This window comes from Numenius arquata, chromosome 12 (assembly GCF_964106895.1).
Source record: "Numenius arquata chromosome 12, bNumArq3.hap1.1, whole genome shotgun sequence".
Classification (NCBI taxonomy): domain Eukaryota; kingdom Metazoa; phylum Chordata; class Aves; order Charadriiformes; family Scolopacidae; genus Numenius; species Numenius arquata.
This window is the reverse complement of record NC_133587.1, coordinates 29,805,147-29,820,694: the sequence shown is the minus strand read 5'-3', so window position 1 is coordinate 29,820,694 and position 15,548 is coordinate 29,805,147. Positions and strand designations below refer to the sequence as shown.

The 15,548-nt window shown below is 43.8% G+C and overlaps 1 protein-coding gene across 5 annotated transcripts in view; it reads left to right on the top strand.

Annotated features, from left to right (window-relative positions):
* Positions 1 to 12,960: 12,960 nt before the first annotated feature.
* Positions 12,961 to 15,548, top strand: part of ITGB1 (integrin subunit beta 1) — a 45,307-nt gene continuing 42,719 nt past the window's right edge. The window contains exon 1 of one of the 5 annotated variants that reach the window (XM_074157292.1): positions 12,961 to 13,210. Coding sequence is in view for 2 of the 5 variants with exons in the window: in XM_074157288.1 (XP_074013389.1) it covers positions 13,202 to 13,210 (9 nt within the window). In the remaining 3 variants the exon portion in view is untranslated. The remainder of the gene's footprint in view (positions 13,211 to 15,548) is intronic. The other 4 variants (XM_074157288.1, XM_074157289.1, XM_074157291.1 and 1 more) reach the window with 4 other exon arrangements.

The window sequence follows — 15,548 nt, the reverse complement described above, 5'->3', positions numbered from 1 at the left end:
TACATTAAAAATATACTCTGGTGAAGATACCAAGCCTCGCAGGGAACAGAAGAAAACGAGCCCAGTATTTGCAAAAACAGCTGTTCAGGATATCTTGCAAAACCAAAACCATGCTTGATTTTGACTAATTTCCCTTTTCAGTACTGCAATTTAAGTCAGTCTATGAGGTTAAAGGACTCCAGACTATATGGATTTACCCAACTATTACAACCAAACTGGCAATTTCTGATAGTCATCTGCTCTGGTTAAAGTTCATGGACTTGTAAAGGACCTAAAAAAAATGCTCTGCACAGTAGAAATGTGAAGGGAAAGACTTGAAAGTCTGTCAGGGAGGAAACTGCTGGATTTACACTTTAATAGATCCAGTGGTTACAATAGAGATGTGGACGAGTACAACAGCTGGAAACAGAGCTGACACCCCCTCAGTTTCCATGGAGTTTCCACCAAGTCCTATTATTTATTCAGAAGCTATTTTCTGGGAAAACAGCCAGCCAGCCTGCAAAAGTGTTTTCAAGAAAATATTTTTCTAAGGATGGTGGAACAACAGAATAAGCAGTCCACAGATATCAGGTAGCCAGGGTTACCCAATTTCTGTGTTTCAATAATTTCAAGCTGTTGGTAGTCCATTAAAAAATAGGATATATGCAATATTTCCGCTTTGTATGCCCAAAATATATTTCTACACTATTTGCTCAACTTTTAGCCCAGTTTAATATGGAAACATGAAAGATTTTTCACCCCATCTCTAGAAACAGGTGTATGTACGTGTGCCCCATTGTGTTTGGACCCTTTAGTGCATTTCCAGCAATTCCGAAAGAGACGAGACATGAATCATTCTGGTTGCATGAGGAATACTTTTTACAGAAAAATGTATCTTGAACTACCAAATGAGGTTTTTTGGGGTTTTTTTTGCTTCTTAAGGGATGCCTTTCTTCCTTCTCTGCCCTCAGATCTACTCAGATACATTTTTAGTTACAACTGCTTCCGTCCAGCATTGTGAAAGCCTTGCCCAAAGCCAGAAGTTGAACAGGGAAAGGGGCAGCACAAGAGCAGACATCCAGGAGACACGAGATTTGGCCAGCAGCACCAGTAGCCAAAAAGATGGTGGTAACTGGGCGGCTGGGAAAGCAGAGGCATGATGCTGTGGGCCACTGGAGACGGACCGAGGCTGATGGCTGGCAGCCTGGGACGAGGGTTTGCGTGGAGGCTTACCTGGGGAAGGGAGAGGTTTGGGTGTGGGGATATGAGGCACTAGGAGCAGAAAAAGGATTGTGAAACAACAAGCAGTCATAATGGGACATTTCCTCACTGGGATGGCCCAAACCAGGGGGCTAATATGAGGAAAACAGCGTAAGCACAGGACTGCTGCGCTATGCCAGCAGCAGCACAATGTCATCCTTCATGCTGTCAGAAATAGCGTGCTGCAACCATAAATATATCAGTCTGCATGCTGCTGACCAAAGACCCCATGGGAGAAGGGAAGAACAATTTAGTTGCTCAATATATGTTGATATCAAATTGAAATGTTACCATAGCTCATTTAAAAAGCAAGGAAACCATGAGGATGCAAACACTCAGCAGAATAGCCTTCACTAATTTCTCACAAACTCACGTGCTCACTAAAGTTCATGTTTTCTCTAGAAAAATCATGAGTAATGGTGGCATACAAGGGCCATATGGTAGCAGTTAGAGCAATTATCTATCCAAAATCCAGTGTGACAAATCTTACTTATTTCTAGAAGTAATAGGAACACCAGTGGGGTATGAAACACGGGAACTTAAATGGTGATATGAGACATGTCACTCTTCTCAGAGAATGTTGTAACAACACTGCTAAAGAAATGAAAAGGAGAACTATTTTTGTCCTGAATTTAGCCCATAAGGTTTAGAAGTTTTAAGAAATCATTAAACAGCTACTTCATTTAGATGAGTTATTTTAGTGTTCTGAATCAATACTAAAAGCAGATAATATAGATGGTTACCACTCTGATACAGTTTAAAAAATAAGGTTTTTTAATGCAAAAGAGAAACTAGTTGCTTCCTAGAAGACCATGAGAGCAGAAAACATGAAAATCTTTATAAATCATATACATATACACACGTATATATGTTTCTATATGCATGTATGTATATGCACAAACATAAACAGATCAAGGTTTAGATTCCATTCACACAACAATCAATCTGCCTCTTTTCCCTCACTTCAAGAAATGTAAAACCAGAAAATTTTGTCATTTATTTATCAGTACTGGGAAGAAAGGTAGCTGACAGATGGTTAAAATTTAAGGAGCCAGATGCAAGAATTCACATTCCTTCCTCACCCAGGACAGCACTCTGTGCCACTGGGGGGACACTCTGTCACTGGATATAAGCTTGGGATATTAAACTTTAAATAACACATGCTGTCAAAAGCCAGTCAATGGACTCCTATATGAAATTAAATGCATATTGTGCAGTACGGTGGACAAAACCTCCTCTGTCGTATAGCAGATCATTTAATACAACAGTCCTGGGATTTTCTTTTAGACATCAATTATGTCTAAATAGGTGCCTAAGCACTATTTTGCTTCTTGCACCCGTCTATGCATCGTACTTCCTCCTTCAGTGATTAAAAGACTGAATCAAATTTCAGAGTACTGTAGAGTCAAACTGTTTTGAGTGCCAAAAATATGGTATTATCTCATAATTGAGCATTTCTTTTACTAGGTGATTCAATAATTTCTGCAAAAAGAGAAAAGTATAAAAATTATCTAGTGAAAAAAATATCTGTTAAATTAGCTAATTTTTCTGTATTCCAGGAAAAAACTTATTTCCAGAAATAGCACAGCGCTCTTAAGGTAGTACGTCCAGTAAGAAAAAAGAGAGTAAGGTGATACAACAATCTCAGTATATGGATTTATCAGTGCTGTGTCATTTGGTTGTACTCCAGCAACTGAATCAGAGCAAAGGACAAACTTTCTGTTGCTGGTGAGTGTCACAAGGAAGTCTGGACCTTTTCCCACAGGTGAGTCAAGTTCCTGTTTGCACTTGGAAGTCAAGGCTGTTCCTAAGAGTATGACTGAAAGAAAAATGTCCTAATAGGAATGACAACCTTCATTTTCACTTCAGTCTTGTCCTTTCCCAATAAAAAAATGAAAAAACCTGCACACAAACAATACACTACTTGTATTCAGTTTAACGCTACTAGAAAGGACAAGGTGTAACAGATTAGACAGTTACAGAAATACCCAAGGGCTGCCTCATATAAAATTAAATTTTAAATAAGGGAGAATAAACAAGTCACTTGAAAGCCTTAAACATTTTGTATAAATAACCTGTGATGTTATCCAGAATCAGCTGAGCTGTAGGCATCATCTGCCCCAACCATGAGTCAGCTTGAGTCAGTTCAGTGTACTTTTATGGTACTATCACAGTCAGAAAATACAGCTCTCGGCAGCACAAAAGAAGTCTCTGAAATATGGAACAAGTATTTGGTGCAAAGTCATTCTCTACTATAAGCTGGCAATGAAATTAGTGGAATAAATAAAATGCCGGCATACTTAACATTTCTGTCTCTTTATTTTTAGAACAAACAGGGCACTGAAATCAAGGCATAAAATCACGTGCTCTTAAGGCCGAACAATTTGAAACTCTTTGTGAAATGTTCCTTCTGCACAGCAATTCTCTGACTGTGCAAAGACGCACTATAGCAGTATGGATTCAGCAAACAGGGAATGTTTCCAGCTGTTTGCGTCCCTCCCACTCCCAGTATGCATAGCATCCTGGCTGGTAGGAGTTATATTTGTGTTTAAACATGATAAGACTGATTTATATTAGAGGAATGTTTCGGATCAATCATTCATGCTGAATAGCCAGTGACTAACTGGAAATGCTTCACAGAGAGCACTGCCGAATAAGAACTGAGTAAGAAGTTTATAAAACTTCAGGACGTGGCCAACAGTCTCTAATCTACTTAGCAGACAGCATGCAACTTCCTGTAACTGCTTAAACTGGGCACGCACACATTTCTCCCAGTACTCAGAACTGAGTCCCAGTATTCGTAATTACGGAACATAAAAGGTAGGGAGGGTTCGCCACACTTAACTTTGCCAATGAAAAGTTAGCTGCCAAGTACAAACTGATTATTACGGTCAACGGAGAGAGATACGAGACTTTTCATGCACTTATCTTCAGGCAGCATGAATCACTCTGTCCACTGACTATGGTATCAGCCTAGAAACTAATTAGCTGCCTTTGGGTGAGATAGATCCCACTGAAAGTTTGGTGCTGTCTGCTTGTAGGATGGATCATTAGCTGATGTTCTTTGTCAAACTGTCAGTAGCTATGGGTCCAGTGGAACTACGGAAACCAGCAGAGGCAAGTTCTGCTCCTACGTCTTTGCCAAGTTTGCAACCCAGTGGCCTGAGTACAACCAATCTGCTCTCGAGGACTCCTTGCAGAACAGTTTTATAATGCACAAATAAATATTGACACCAGCAAAACATTTCCCCTTTGATATTTGAAAAATGATAAAAGAAAGTGACTGAATTTAAAATAAAGTGTTAGTCTTTTAGGATGTTTTCATAAAGAAAAGCTTAAAAGAAGGGGGGGGTGGGACAAAAAGGCTACACTATTTTTTAAAGGACCTGTGTTGCCAGTATCATCGAATCATAAAATCATAGAATGACTAGAGTTGGAACGGAGCTTAAAGATCACCGAGTTCCAACGCCCCTGCCCTGGGCAGGGACACCTCCCACTAGAGCAGGTTGCTCAAAGCCCCATCCAGCCTGGCCTTAAACACTTCCAGGGATGGGGCATCCACAGCTTCTCTGGGCAACCTGTTCCAGTGTCTCACCATCCTCACAGTAAAGAATTTCTTTCTAGTATCTAATCTAAATCTCCCCTCTTTCAATTTAAAACCATTACCCCTCATCCTATCACTACATTCCCTGATAAAGAGTTCCCCCCCAGCTCTCCTGTAGGCCCCCTTCAGGCACTGGAAGGCTGTTTATAAGGTCTCCCCAGAGCCTTAACTTCTCCAGGCTGAACAACTCCAACTCTCTCAGCCTGTCTTCATAGGAGAGGTACTCCAGCCCTCTGATCATTTCAATAATGTCAGAAGATGTTAAATTATCAAAATGGATATGTTTCAAAGCTAGTTTAATATTTACTATTAATCATGGCTTTTAAACCTATTATGTTGGATCTGCTTAGACAATGAAATGACACAGGCCAATTTTAATTTAGGGTTCACATGTTATCTCAGTGCTATGGCATCTGAGAAAATTATTTAAATTTAATAGTATCTTTGTTTTACAGTTTTTTACAATATTACTGTTGCAGTACTTTATTTTAAGGTACTAGGAAATTTATTAATGTCACCTCAGCAATGTCCCTGTAAACCTACAAAACTAACGTGTAAGTATTACTGCCTTCAATCAAAGCCAAATTTCTGTTTATAACCCCCTCTTATCTATTATACAGCTTTGTTATATTTATGCATCAGGCTGAAGACATCTAAGAAAATCATCTTCCTGAAGTTGTATGTTTTAGTTTAGAAAGCAAAAATGGACCTGCCATAACCAATAGTGTAAAACTAAAACACAAAAAAATAAGGTAAAATAATTCCTGCAGCCTCCCATTCTTGGGGCAAAGTCGCAATGTTCTGCACTCAGATGGTCTTTGAGCCATTTGAGGTATCCGTGGCCTTTCTTATCACAGTTTAGTAAATCAGGCTACTTTATGAAACTGGACCATCTCAGTTCACATGCATTTGATCGAAACTTACTTGCATTTCACATTTTCCAAAGCTTTGTCTATAGCAAGCACGCTGCAGTCTGGAAAGGCAGTGGATGGGCAGGGTTTTCTTGGAACCTGCTGGTCCATCTTCAGAGGACTTATGTGACACAATTGCCCTTGAAATTCCTCTTTCCTGAAGGGGAACAGGGAACAGATCAGAGCAGCTAGAATGGGTAAGCACTAAGGCATAAGTGCGGCTGGTGAGAGGGAGAGGGGGGCAAGTGGACTATTCAAAGCAGATGAGGAAATCTGGGGGGTCACAGAGGAAAACAGAGAGGTGGAAAAGGAAAGACAGGGTAAGATGGAAGATGGGTCATAAGGGGATGTTTGTACTAGCCAAGCAAAGAGAATTAAGATTCACATTTACTAGTTTGAAGACAGTTTAATTTTAGCTAAACCTCAGCTACAGCAGAAAGGCAATGCCCCATATTCAAGTATGTGGTTACAGAAAATACCACGGATCCTGAGGAAGCTGTGAGACAAGAGGCTGAAAGCCAAACGCTTTTCCACGATCTGAGCAATGGGACATCCAGCATGGCCTATGTGTGCATTATCCTCATAGTAACTTTTAGATACTTTTTTAACATGAACTAGACTGATAAATTCACCTCCTGGTGATGCCCTGCCTCATTCTTTTTGAGCTTTTCCAAGTATTGCTTGTGAATCTTTCCATTATACATTAGTTCATTGACAACTATCTTTTCACTTTCATTCCTTGTTGGTTCATTACACCCAGCTGAAATCAGAATGGAACTTTGTGTTTGTTACAGTTATAATGTCAGCTGTGGCCAGAATATCTTACTGGACTAGTGAACTACAATACTTCTCACTGTAGTTTCACATCTAATATTTAATTAATGATGTATTTCATTTAAGAGCCTGCACCTGCAGACTGAGAAACTGAATTCTCTTGATGAGTCCTCTGAGTTATACAGTTTACTATTGCAAAATACTGCAACTGCTGGCAGAGTCATAAAGAAGAGAAGAAAAGCTGGGTGAATAACACAAGAGAAAGTTAGAATTGCTTTGTATTAGCCTCTGTTTAGATGACGAGGTAGTGGGATAAATCAATACTCAGTAAAACTGCTATTAACGTCCAGATGTAACCTCATAAGAACAGGAAAATTTATGACACTTGTGCTAGAAAGAGGAAAATATATGAAGATCATTGAGAGTGTGCAAGTGAGAGACTTTGCCTGTAAATCACTGGCATCTTTGTTCAAACATTACTGCCAAAACATTTTAGATGTAAGTCTAGGAAATAAAAAAGAATTACTCAGTAAAATAAATTATTTAAAGAAATACAACAATGAGAATAAGTCTGGGTGTGTAGAAATGGGGCAGATAAATTGGGGGTTCTAGAACAATCTCAATATATGATTCCGTCTTCTGCTTGACATAAATAGTATTATAAAAATATTGCGTTCTGCCTTTTTTGCCATTGTTTTCTATTAGAACAGCCCATCACCTTATACAATAGTGATTGTATTTGCCCAAACCTCCTTTGCCAGAGGCAGCATTTCTATTTATTTCCTTCAGACTATATTTGTCCTGTTTCTTGCCTTCTGGTCTTGCTTTAAACCTTTCTTTTTCCACGTAGCTCCTCTTTCCCCTATATACCAGTGAACATAAAATCTGTCCTTACTCCTACTCTCATGATACAAAGACTCTCACTGCTAGTAGGTTGTTCCCCTGTCCTACCTTTTCTGCAGCAGATGATATCAAAATCCTCCTCTCTCATTCCTGTCCCTCCTCTCCTCTATAAAAGTAAAAATTTCAGTAACTGTATGCATCAATAACTACTGCATTAAGCTTAAAAAGTTGCAGCATGTCCCTAATGGCAAAATTGAGGCAGAAGAATTCTGCAAAAGAAAACTCTCTCAGCCCTCCTTGCACACTTCGTTGGGGGCAGTGGAATTCATTTTTTCCCCAAATGAGCTCGAGTTGCTTCTCCAAGCAGTGGGAATCCCCTGAGGAGGAGGGAATGGAATATGTAGGCACGTGATCTCAGAGTCTCACAGAATAAAAGCAGCACATGGTAAGAATTAACTAACTGTTGAATCTCAGAAAGTTATTGTACATTCAAAATTATCATCCTTTGGGGATATTTCTAATCTCCCATAAGCATCTTTTCTTGGGTAATTAAACACTACAATATCTTCAAGACTGAAGTTTTTAAATCAAGTTCTCTAGAAAACGTGGTTTAGTTCAAGCAACATAAGGAGTTGGTGCAGAGTTCTCTGCCCTGTGTTATCATGATCATAAGTGTTTCCTCTGAACATAAATCTCAAAGTCTTCATTCTCCTCCCTTAACTTCTGCTCACTTCCTTACTTCGGAACACAGGAGGAACCTGTACTTCATGCCTAAGGATGAAAAAGGATTCCCACCTTGCTTATGGAGAATCGAAATATCTTGCAGAATTTCTGCATGAATCAATGATCTTCACAATGACATAGAAGTCCCACAAAACAGCTTTGGAAGAAATACATCCATGTGACAAACAAGATATGTATGCTAATGGCAGCAGGAAAAACACAGGACTGTAACAGCAACAGCTTAGCTTACCCAAACATACGCACAAAAAAGAGGAGAGGGCAGCTTTACAGGTGAAATAAATGCAGAAAAAGAGTCATAGGATGACAGAAGGAACACAAGACACAGTGCAGCTGTAACGAAAGCTGCCCTTCAGCCCCTCCACCCTAACAGCCTGCTCCATGCCCCTGTGGTGGATGGCATGGGCAGGTCCCACTGGAGGAGCCACACGGTCTGGCTGACCTCTTCGTTCTTGCTTGCCTGACAGCCAAAAGGGAACAAGTTGCTTTTTAAACACTGGTGAGCTGAAGGAAGGGCTTGGTGGACTCTGACCTCTTTAGCCTCATGGTAGACACAGGACTGTTGAACAAAGTAGAGATCTAAGCGTTGATCATAAACCAGTTGTTAATGTATCAGGCTGATTGCAGCTGAGTGCTGAACATTGCTCCCATGAACAGGAGGCACGTCCAGCAGGACATTCAGTGCCATGCAGGTAGGCAATCGTGGACAGCAAACTTTGGCCAACAAACTATAATCTACCACAATCTTCCAGCTGGACATATCTGTGACTGACTTTGCTCCAGCTCTTGTGTGGGGCAGGATAACCTCCCTCCAATGTAAACGTACCACTCCATAATGGGCACATTGTATGCGGCTGACAAGCTGCCAGGTTTGCTCACTGCCTGCCTCCACAGAAGTGCTCTTTATTGTTCGTGAGAAGAGGAGACAACCAGAGGCTGCTATCAAAAGCAATTACCGCAACCGTTTAGCAGCACCACTTCCTGTACTGAGTGACCCTATCTTCTAACTACCTTCTGTATTAATCTTGTGTCCACATCTAGCATCTCCTTCCTTCATCCTCTACACTGGAAGGCATAGCCCAGTGCTGACAAGCTGCCAGCAGCGCTCGCTGTGCTCCTCAGCAACCGCACAGCCACTGCTGAGATAAACTAGTGGCAACAGCTGCTGCTGCTCTGCTCTGAGGCTGGGCCAGGAGAACCCCGGAGAACCTGGAGGTGCCGCAGCTGGCACAGCCCAGGTGGCCACAGCCTGGTGCAGTACCAGGAGACGTGCCTGCTGTTTCTGGCTCCCCTGCTAACCTTGGGAAAATGACTGGCTGTTTTCTCTTCCACCCTTTATCGGTCTTTTTTATTTAGATTATCATTTTCCACCTTGGGTTTATGATTTGGTTTTCTTTAGCTTGGAATGAAAAATCATAGGTAGGGTAGGAGTATTTTGAAGAGGGAGGGTAAGAAGAGGGGGAGAAAGACTCTGCTTTCGGTTAACAAAGTGTGTTGGGAAAGAGAAGGCGTACAGATAAATTAACACTGCCTGTGGCAGAGGTGTGAGAGATATCTAGTCCACTATGAAGAAGTAAAGGGAAAACGACCTGTGTTAGGGGGTGGTGAGGTTATGAGGCTGCCCAGTGGGATGCTCTGATGGGAGGCATTCAGGGGCTGATGTGCAAACCATGGCACTCCTCACTGTGGCTCCAGTTGAAAAGTATCTCCCCTTAAACCCTTTGCAAGCATCAGGAGTGGAGGAGGAGATAGTGGGGAACATCTCCTCCCTTTGGGTGACAGCCCCCTGGCTGTGTGGGCTTTAGTAACTCAGAGCTCGGTGGCTTGGCAGCAACATGCGGCAACTGGGAAACTGCAGCCAAGGAAATGCCCTGATAAGTGGGCAGGAGCTGCTGCAGCTTCTCCTACCAACAGACTCCTGCTTCCCAGGAGGCAGTGGTCCCCGAGCACAGGAATGACCACTCACCCCCAAGGCACTGGGAGGGATCACAGCACAGCTGCTGGGTGAAAGGATGCTCACCCCAGCCCTCGAGCTGCAGCTGAGCACCCCTGACTTACATGGCTGGCCTCTTCACACACCCAACACCGGACACACCAAAGCCTGGTTCGGGATCCCCGGGTGTTTCTGTAAAAATTATAAAAAAACCTGTATCTGCAAGGCAAGCTGTAGCTACAGATTGATTCCTCCACAACACAACTGGTCATGCTGATAATATATATTTTATATATATATATATATGTGTATAAAATGACTTACTGACAATAGGCCAAAGATTCTCAGACTGTCACCACTGGTGCTCCACCAACCACTTCTCTTCTGTGATACCGGGGCCGTCTTTTGCCAATGGCTTAGATTAAAAGATAGCTAGACAGAATGAAAATATATTCTTCAATGGGCTTTTAAAGCAAAACTCTAGCAATTAGAAAAGATAATGCCATGTAATTAAATCAGCTGTACCTACTAAGTAATATAATTTGCAAAATATACTGTAAACACTTCGAAAGCAATAAAAAATACTAAAATATTTACTTTATTCTGCTTTCTTGTGTGAATTTCTCAATAACATGATATGCAAGTAATCATAAAACAGTACTTTACTATTTCTGCTAATATCTGTAGACATCACTTAGCTGCCTGTCCTGTGGCAATATATTCTACAGCACAGAAACTTCTTTCTTATATTGTTCACAGAAAATGAACATGTATTACACATAAAACAAAAGGCATCACTCCCAAATGACAATCCTTATTGTCTTCTAAATGTAATCCAAGTATGAAATACATATAAAAATCAGGAAAAGGGTGTGTTAATTTAATATAGTTAAGCCAATTAATTACAATTAAGTTAAACTAACTGACGTATTATAATTCTGATGTTTTCCAATTATTATATGGGTTTGACACATGCAAGTACTTAGAGGACAAAGAGCTGAAAACTTATATACAAATCTTGTAACGAAGAACCATAATCTCTCAAAATCACAGAAAAAATCAATAGTGAACACAACAGCAAATCCAGTAGTATCAAACAAACTAATGTATGTACTAAGTGAATATATATAATTCACACTCCTGTGTCCAGTGTCATGTTTTCTCACCTATTTTCTGTAAGATGCAAGGATGTGGATTCCCAGAAATGGTATCAAGCCTAACAGTGACCCACACACTTCCTAGCCGCCGGCTCAAGCCATGAAAACCTGTCTTTTCTTGAGCCCATTTATGCAAAAAATGTTCACTCACTCTCCCAGATGCCATGTATACCACAGTATGGGGACGCTACATTAAACATTTTGACATCCTCTGCAATTTTGTCTGCTGGCTCACACACCTTCAGTACTTTTTTCTGACATTTTTAGTACTTCAGAAGCACTGGAAAATAGCAAATGGCATTCATGCACATCTGTACTCTCCAAAGGAGTCCAGAAAGCAGCCAAATAATTCCATTTGGAATTATAACATTTTTTTCAGCTGTTTGGGAGATTTTTTCCTGACAATTTCCCATTGCACAGCACAGCCAGCCACTGGCAACTTGACACACAAATGTCTCAGCTGAGCGTTGGGTAGTAATTGAAGCACCAGTTTGTTAAGCAGTTTTATTTACTCCTCATAGCCCCAGAAATCTGAGGCACATTTTTTTGCCACCACTTGTTTGCAGTAGGCCATAGTGGGCTTCTGCTCATTGTTTGCATATTCTGGCAAAATGTGTTTTTTTCCCCTGTAGTAAGGAAGCAGGGAAGAATACCTTGGCTAAGAGTAATTTTTCTCCCCTAGCACTTAAGTTTCTTACATTTTTGGCAGATCACTACTCTTCCAGCATTTGCTTTTATTTTGCAAGGCACACATTTCTACCATTTTAAAATTCTGGTTTTATAGCAGAAAGAACCCTGTTCCTTGCAGTATTAATATTATATACTAATTTACCTGTTGCAACATATAATCTCTGGCTTCCTTATCTCTGATTGTCGTACTTATTTCTCTTCCACTTCATTTGTCCAGTGCTTGCTTTTGACAAAGCTGCTTGGACCAGCAGTTTATCATTTAAACCTTATTTTCTAACACTACTGAAACAGTTTTACAATTATAGTTGTACCAGCCTTCAAAGCTTCTGCTAATGCAGTGATGTTAATGGACTACCTCCTGAGGAACTGCACTGTCCACATGGAACACAGGGTTAAATCATGGCATGTGCTTGAGTAAGGCAGAAACATCATTAATTTTTTATTTTGAAGTGCAGCTGGAAACAAAGCAGGATAAAAATCGTTCTCAATTTGCAGCACCACTCGTTTAGTTAATCATACCAAAATAAGAACTGGCAAATAATACTGGCAAAATAAGAACTCCAGTGGCCACACAGAAAAGGCCACTTGTATGACTGGCACCCTTTTATTTTTTTTTTAACTAGTAGATCCTCCAAGAACCTACTTTAAGGAGCACTTGAAAGGCCAAGGGCATGCGACAAACAGCAGCAGGGACTTGGAGGGATCCACTTTTAGCTTGGGTTGCCAGCCTCACGCCAAGCTCACCCATCGCTTACCGATTCCCACCACTTTTAGAAACATCCCCGAGCAGGAGGGGCGGGCGGTCCCCTTTTCCCCCCGGCCACCCCTCTGCCTCCACGCGTGTCCCGGCCCCGCGGGGGCTGCGGAGCTGGGGGACAGGCGGCCGGGGCGCTAATAAACCCCACCAAATAAGGCGCTGGCGCTCGCCACGAAGGGACGTGGGGGGACGAGCCCCCCCACCCCAGGCAGGGAGAGCCCTTCCCTCACTCCTTCCCTGCCCCGCCGCGGCGGAGACCGCCCCCCCCCCCGCCGCCTGGGCTTGACGGCAGCGAGGAGGAATGTGTTTCCGGGGCGGGGAAAGCGCGGCCGAGCGCGGACCTTCCCCTCCCCCGCTGCGCCGGGCTCCCCCTCAGCAGCTCCGAGGCGAGGCGGCGGCGGGCAGACCGACCGGCCGACAGACGGACGGACGGGGAGCGAGGCCGGGCGTCCCGCCGCGCCCAGCCCAGCCCGCTCCTGGGACGCCGGGGAGCTTCAGTCAGTCAGGCGGGCCGGAGCGCGCCCCCTGCCCGGAGCCAGCCGCGCCGCGGCCATGGCCGAGGTAGCGGGGAGGACGGGGCGGGGGTTGGAGCCGGTCGGGAGCGGGCTGAGGGGTGCCCGCGGGGCCCTCTCTCGGGCGCGCCCAGAGGGCGGCGAGCCCGGCTTCCCGCCGCCCGCCCGGCGGCACACGGGGGCCGCCGCCGCCCCGGGGCACGGGTCCCTCAGCGCCCGTCCCGGGCGGAGGAGGGGGCGCCGCGCCTCGCCTGCTGTCGCGCCTTGCCCACGGCGATGCCCTCGTCCCGGGCGGGCGGGAAGGTGTCGGGCCCAGACTGTGGCTTCCTGTGGCGGCGGGACGGCGGCCTCGGGCCTCCCGTGCCGGTGGGGGCCGGCCAGGCCTTTGTCCGCCCGGGGCCCGGCCCTGCCCGGGCAGCGCTTGCGGCCGGGCCGCCCCGACCCTTCCCTCCCTCAGCGGAGGTGGGAGCCGGTGCCCCGCTCGGAGCTGCCCTGTGCCGTCCGCGGCCTCCCGCCCGGCGGTGCCCGGGGAAGGGATAGCGCTGGGTGAAGTTTGAGGCGGCTTCCCCGGGAGGGCGGGCCTCCTCCTCCTCAGCGCCCGGGCCGCCGGCGGCCGAGCCGGGGGTGGAAGGCTCGTTTCCCGCGGGAAGCGGGCGCTGGGGAGAAGGGAGTTACGGGATTGAGTCAGTGCAAGAACTTGGATACCTAGGTTTTTGACCTGCGGCTGTCTGCTAAAAGTGACCATTAAGAGCGGGGTACGGGCACCGTTTGAATGACGGGACGATCGTAGTGCCGGCTTTTGACTGCTGGACGCGTTCAAATTCGTGCGGTTTTTGCTCTGAACATTTATAGCTTGCTGTAGGCTTGTGTCGGGGTGGAAACGGGGATGTGAGGCCTCTGTGTGTGATCTGCTTCACGTGGGGATTTCTGAAATAACTTACAGCAATAGGAGCGCAGTGTTTTGTCCCGTGTTATTGCCTTCCTATGCCCATGGTTGGGAGGAAACATGAAGTGATAGGAAATTCCTTCTCACTCACTGTGTAGCCCGTGTCAGATGTCTTTATCTTGTGGAATAAGTGTCTGACTGCCTGTTAGACTCATCAGGTAGTCTTTGTGACTATTTTTCTTGATGAAAAAAAAGTTGAACAGTGTTCTTGGTTCTTTCTGCATTTGTCCTTGGTATAGTACAACAGTCCATTCATGCCAACACATGTGAACATATCTGTTGGGTGAAAATGTTGGTTTTTCTGGTACATTTGCCATTGTCCTGGTCACGCCAAGACACACAAGCCTTTAGAAGTAATTTTAGAAGTAAGGATTGTCTCCATTCCTAGTAGCGGAACCACTCATGGCTAGTGCTGCGTGTGTGCTTAAGTGTTGAAATGAAGCAGGACTTTATGTATGTGAAAACAGATTTAGATAATCTGTACTCCTGGTGCATTAATCGTTTGGTAGGTGATGGTGATAGGGTGAGAAAAATTATTTTTTGTTTTTAATTAGGAAATGAGATTACTTGGTAGGTGCATGTTTGTTTGTTTTTTTTCTTTAAATGGTTTACTACCTGAAAGATGTAAATTAGACTAAATTAAACAAGACTTCAAAAGTAGTGTAGAGACTCATTGTCCACATCCATCCTGGTGATGAAACTGATGATTCATTCTCCTGTCACAAAAAATATCACTTGCCTCTGGCAAATGATTAAGTAGCATTTTGCAAGCCTGCCTAAGGCTATATTTATAAGGGTTGCAAAAACAGTGAGCCATTGGCAACAGGTAGGCAAGACGAGGCAAGTTTAGGATGTGAACACCTTCAACTTTTGTCCTTTCCAAAGATGTTTCAGCTGAAAGGTGCAAACCTGACAGGCGTGCAGAATGAAATCTTACCTTAATCAAAGTTGGAGCTGGTAAATGCTGTATCTGTTTGTCAGCCATGTGATTAATGAACCAGACTTCTTTCAAAATGAAATGTCAGCAGTTAAAAATCTGGTGTTCTTTGTGCGTGCAGCCAGGGAGCTCGTTCTGCTCTGTACATTCAGCCATCTGACCTGCGTCACATTCCTAGTTATACCCACCCTTGTGAAGGACTGATTTGGAGGGATGCGAGTTTCTCTAGAATATGCATCAGTTTCTGATGTGAGTGCAGAATTTTAGTGTTTTGTCTTGAGTTTTAAATGACTCAAGTGGGTAATCGTCTACCACTTCCTTTGGGAAGTGATTCCCACAGCTGAAAACAAACTGTCCGGAAACTTTTCCTGCTGTTCTTTCTTCCTGATTCATGATTTCATTCCTCTGCTCTTAACCATCTTCCCTATAGCCCTCTTAGGGGAGCTCTGCTATGGTGCAGTTTTGAAAAGAGCTCATTTGCGATAGCAAGTGGCCCAGGAAGTA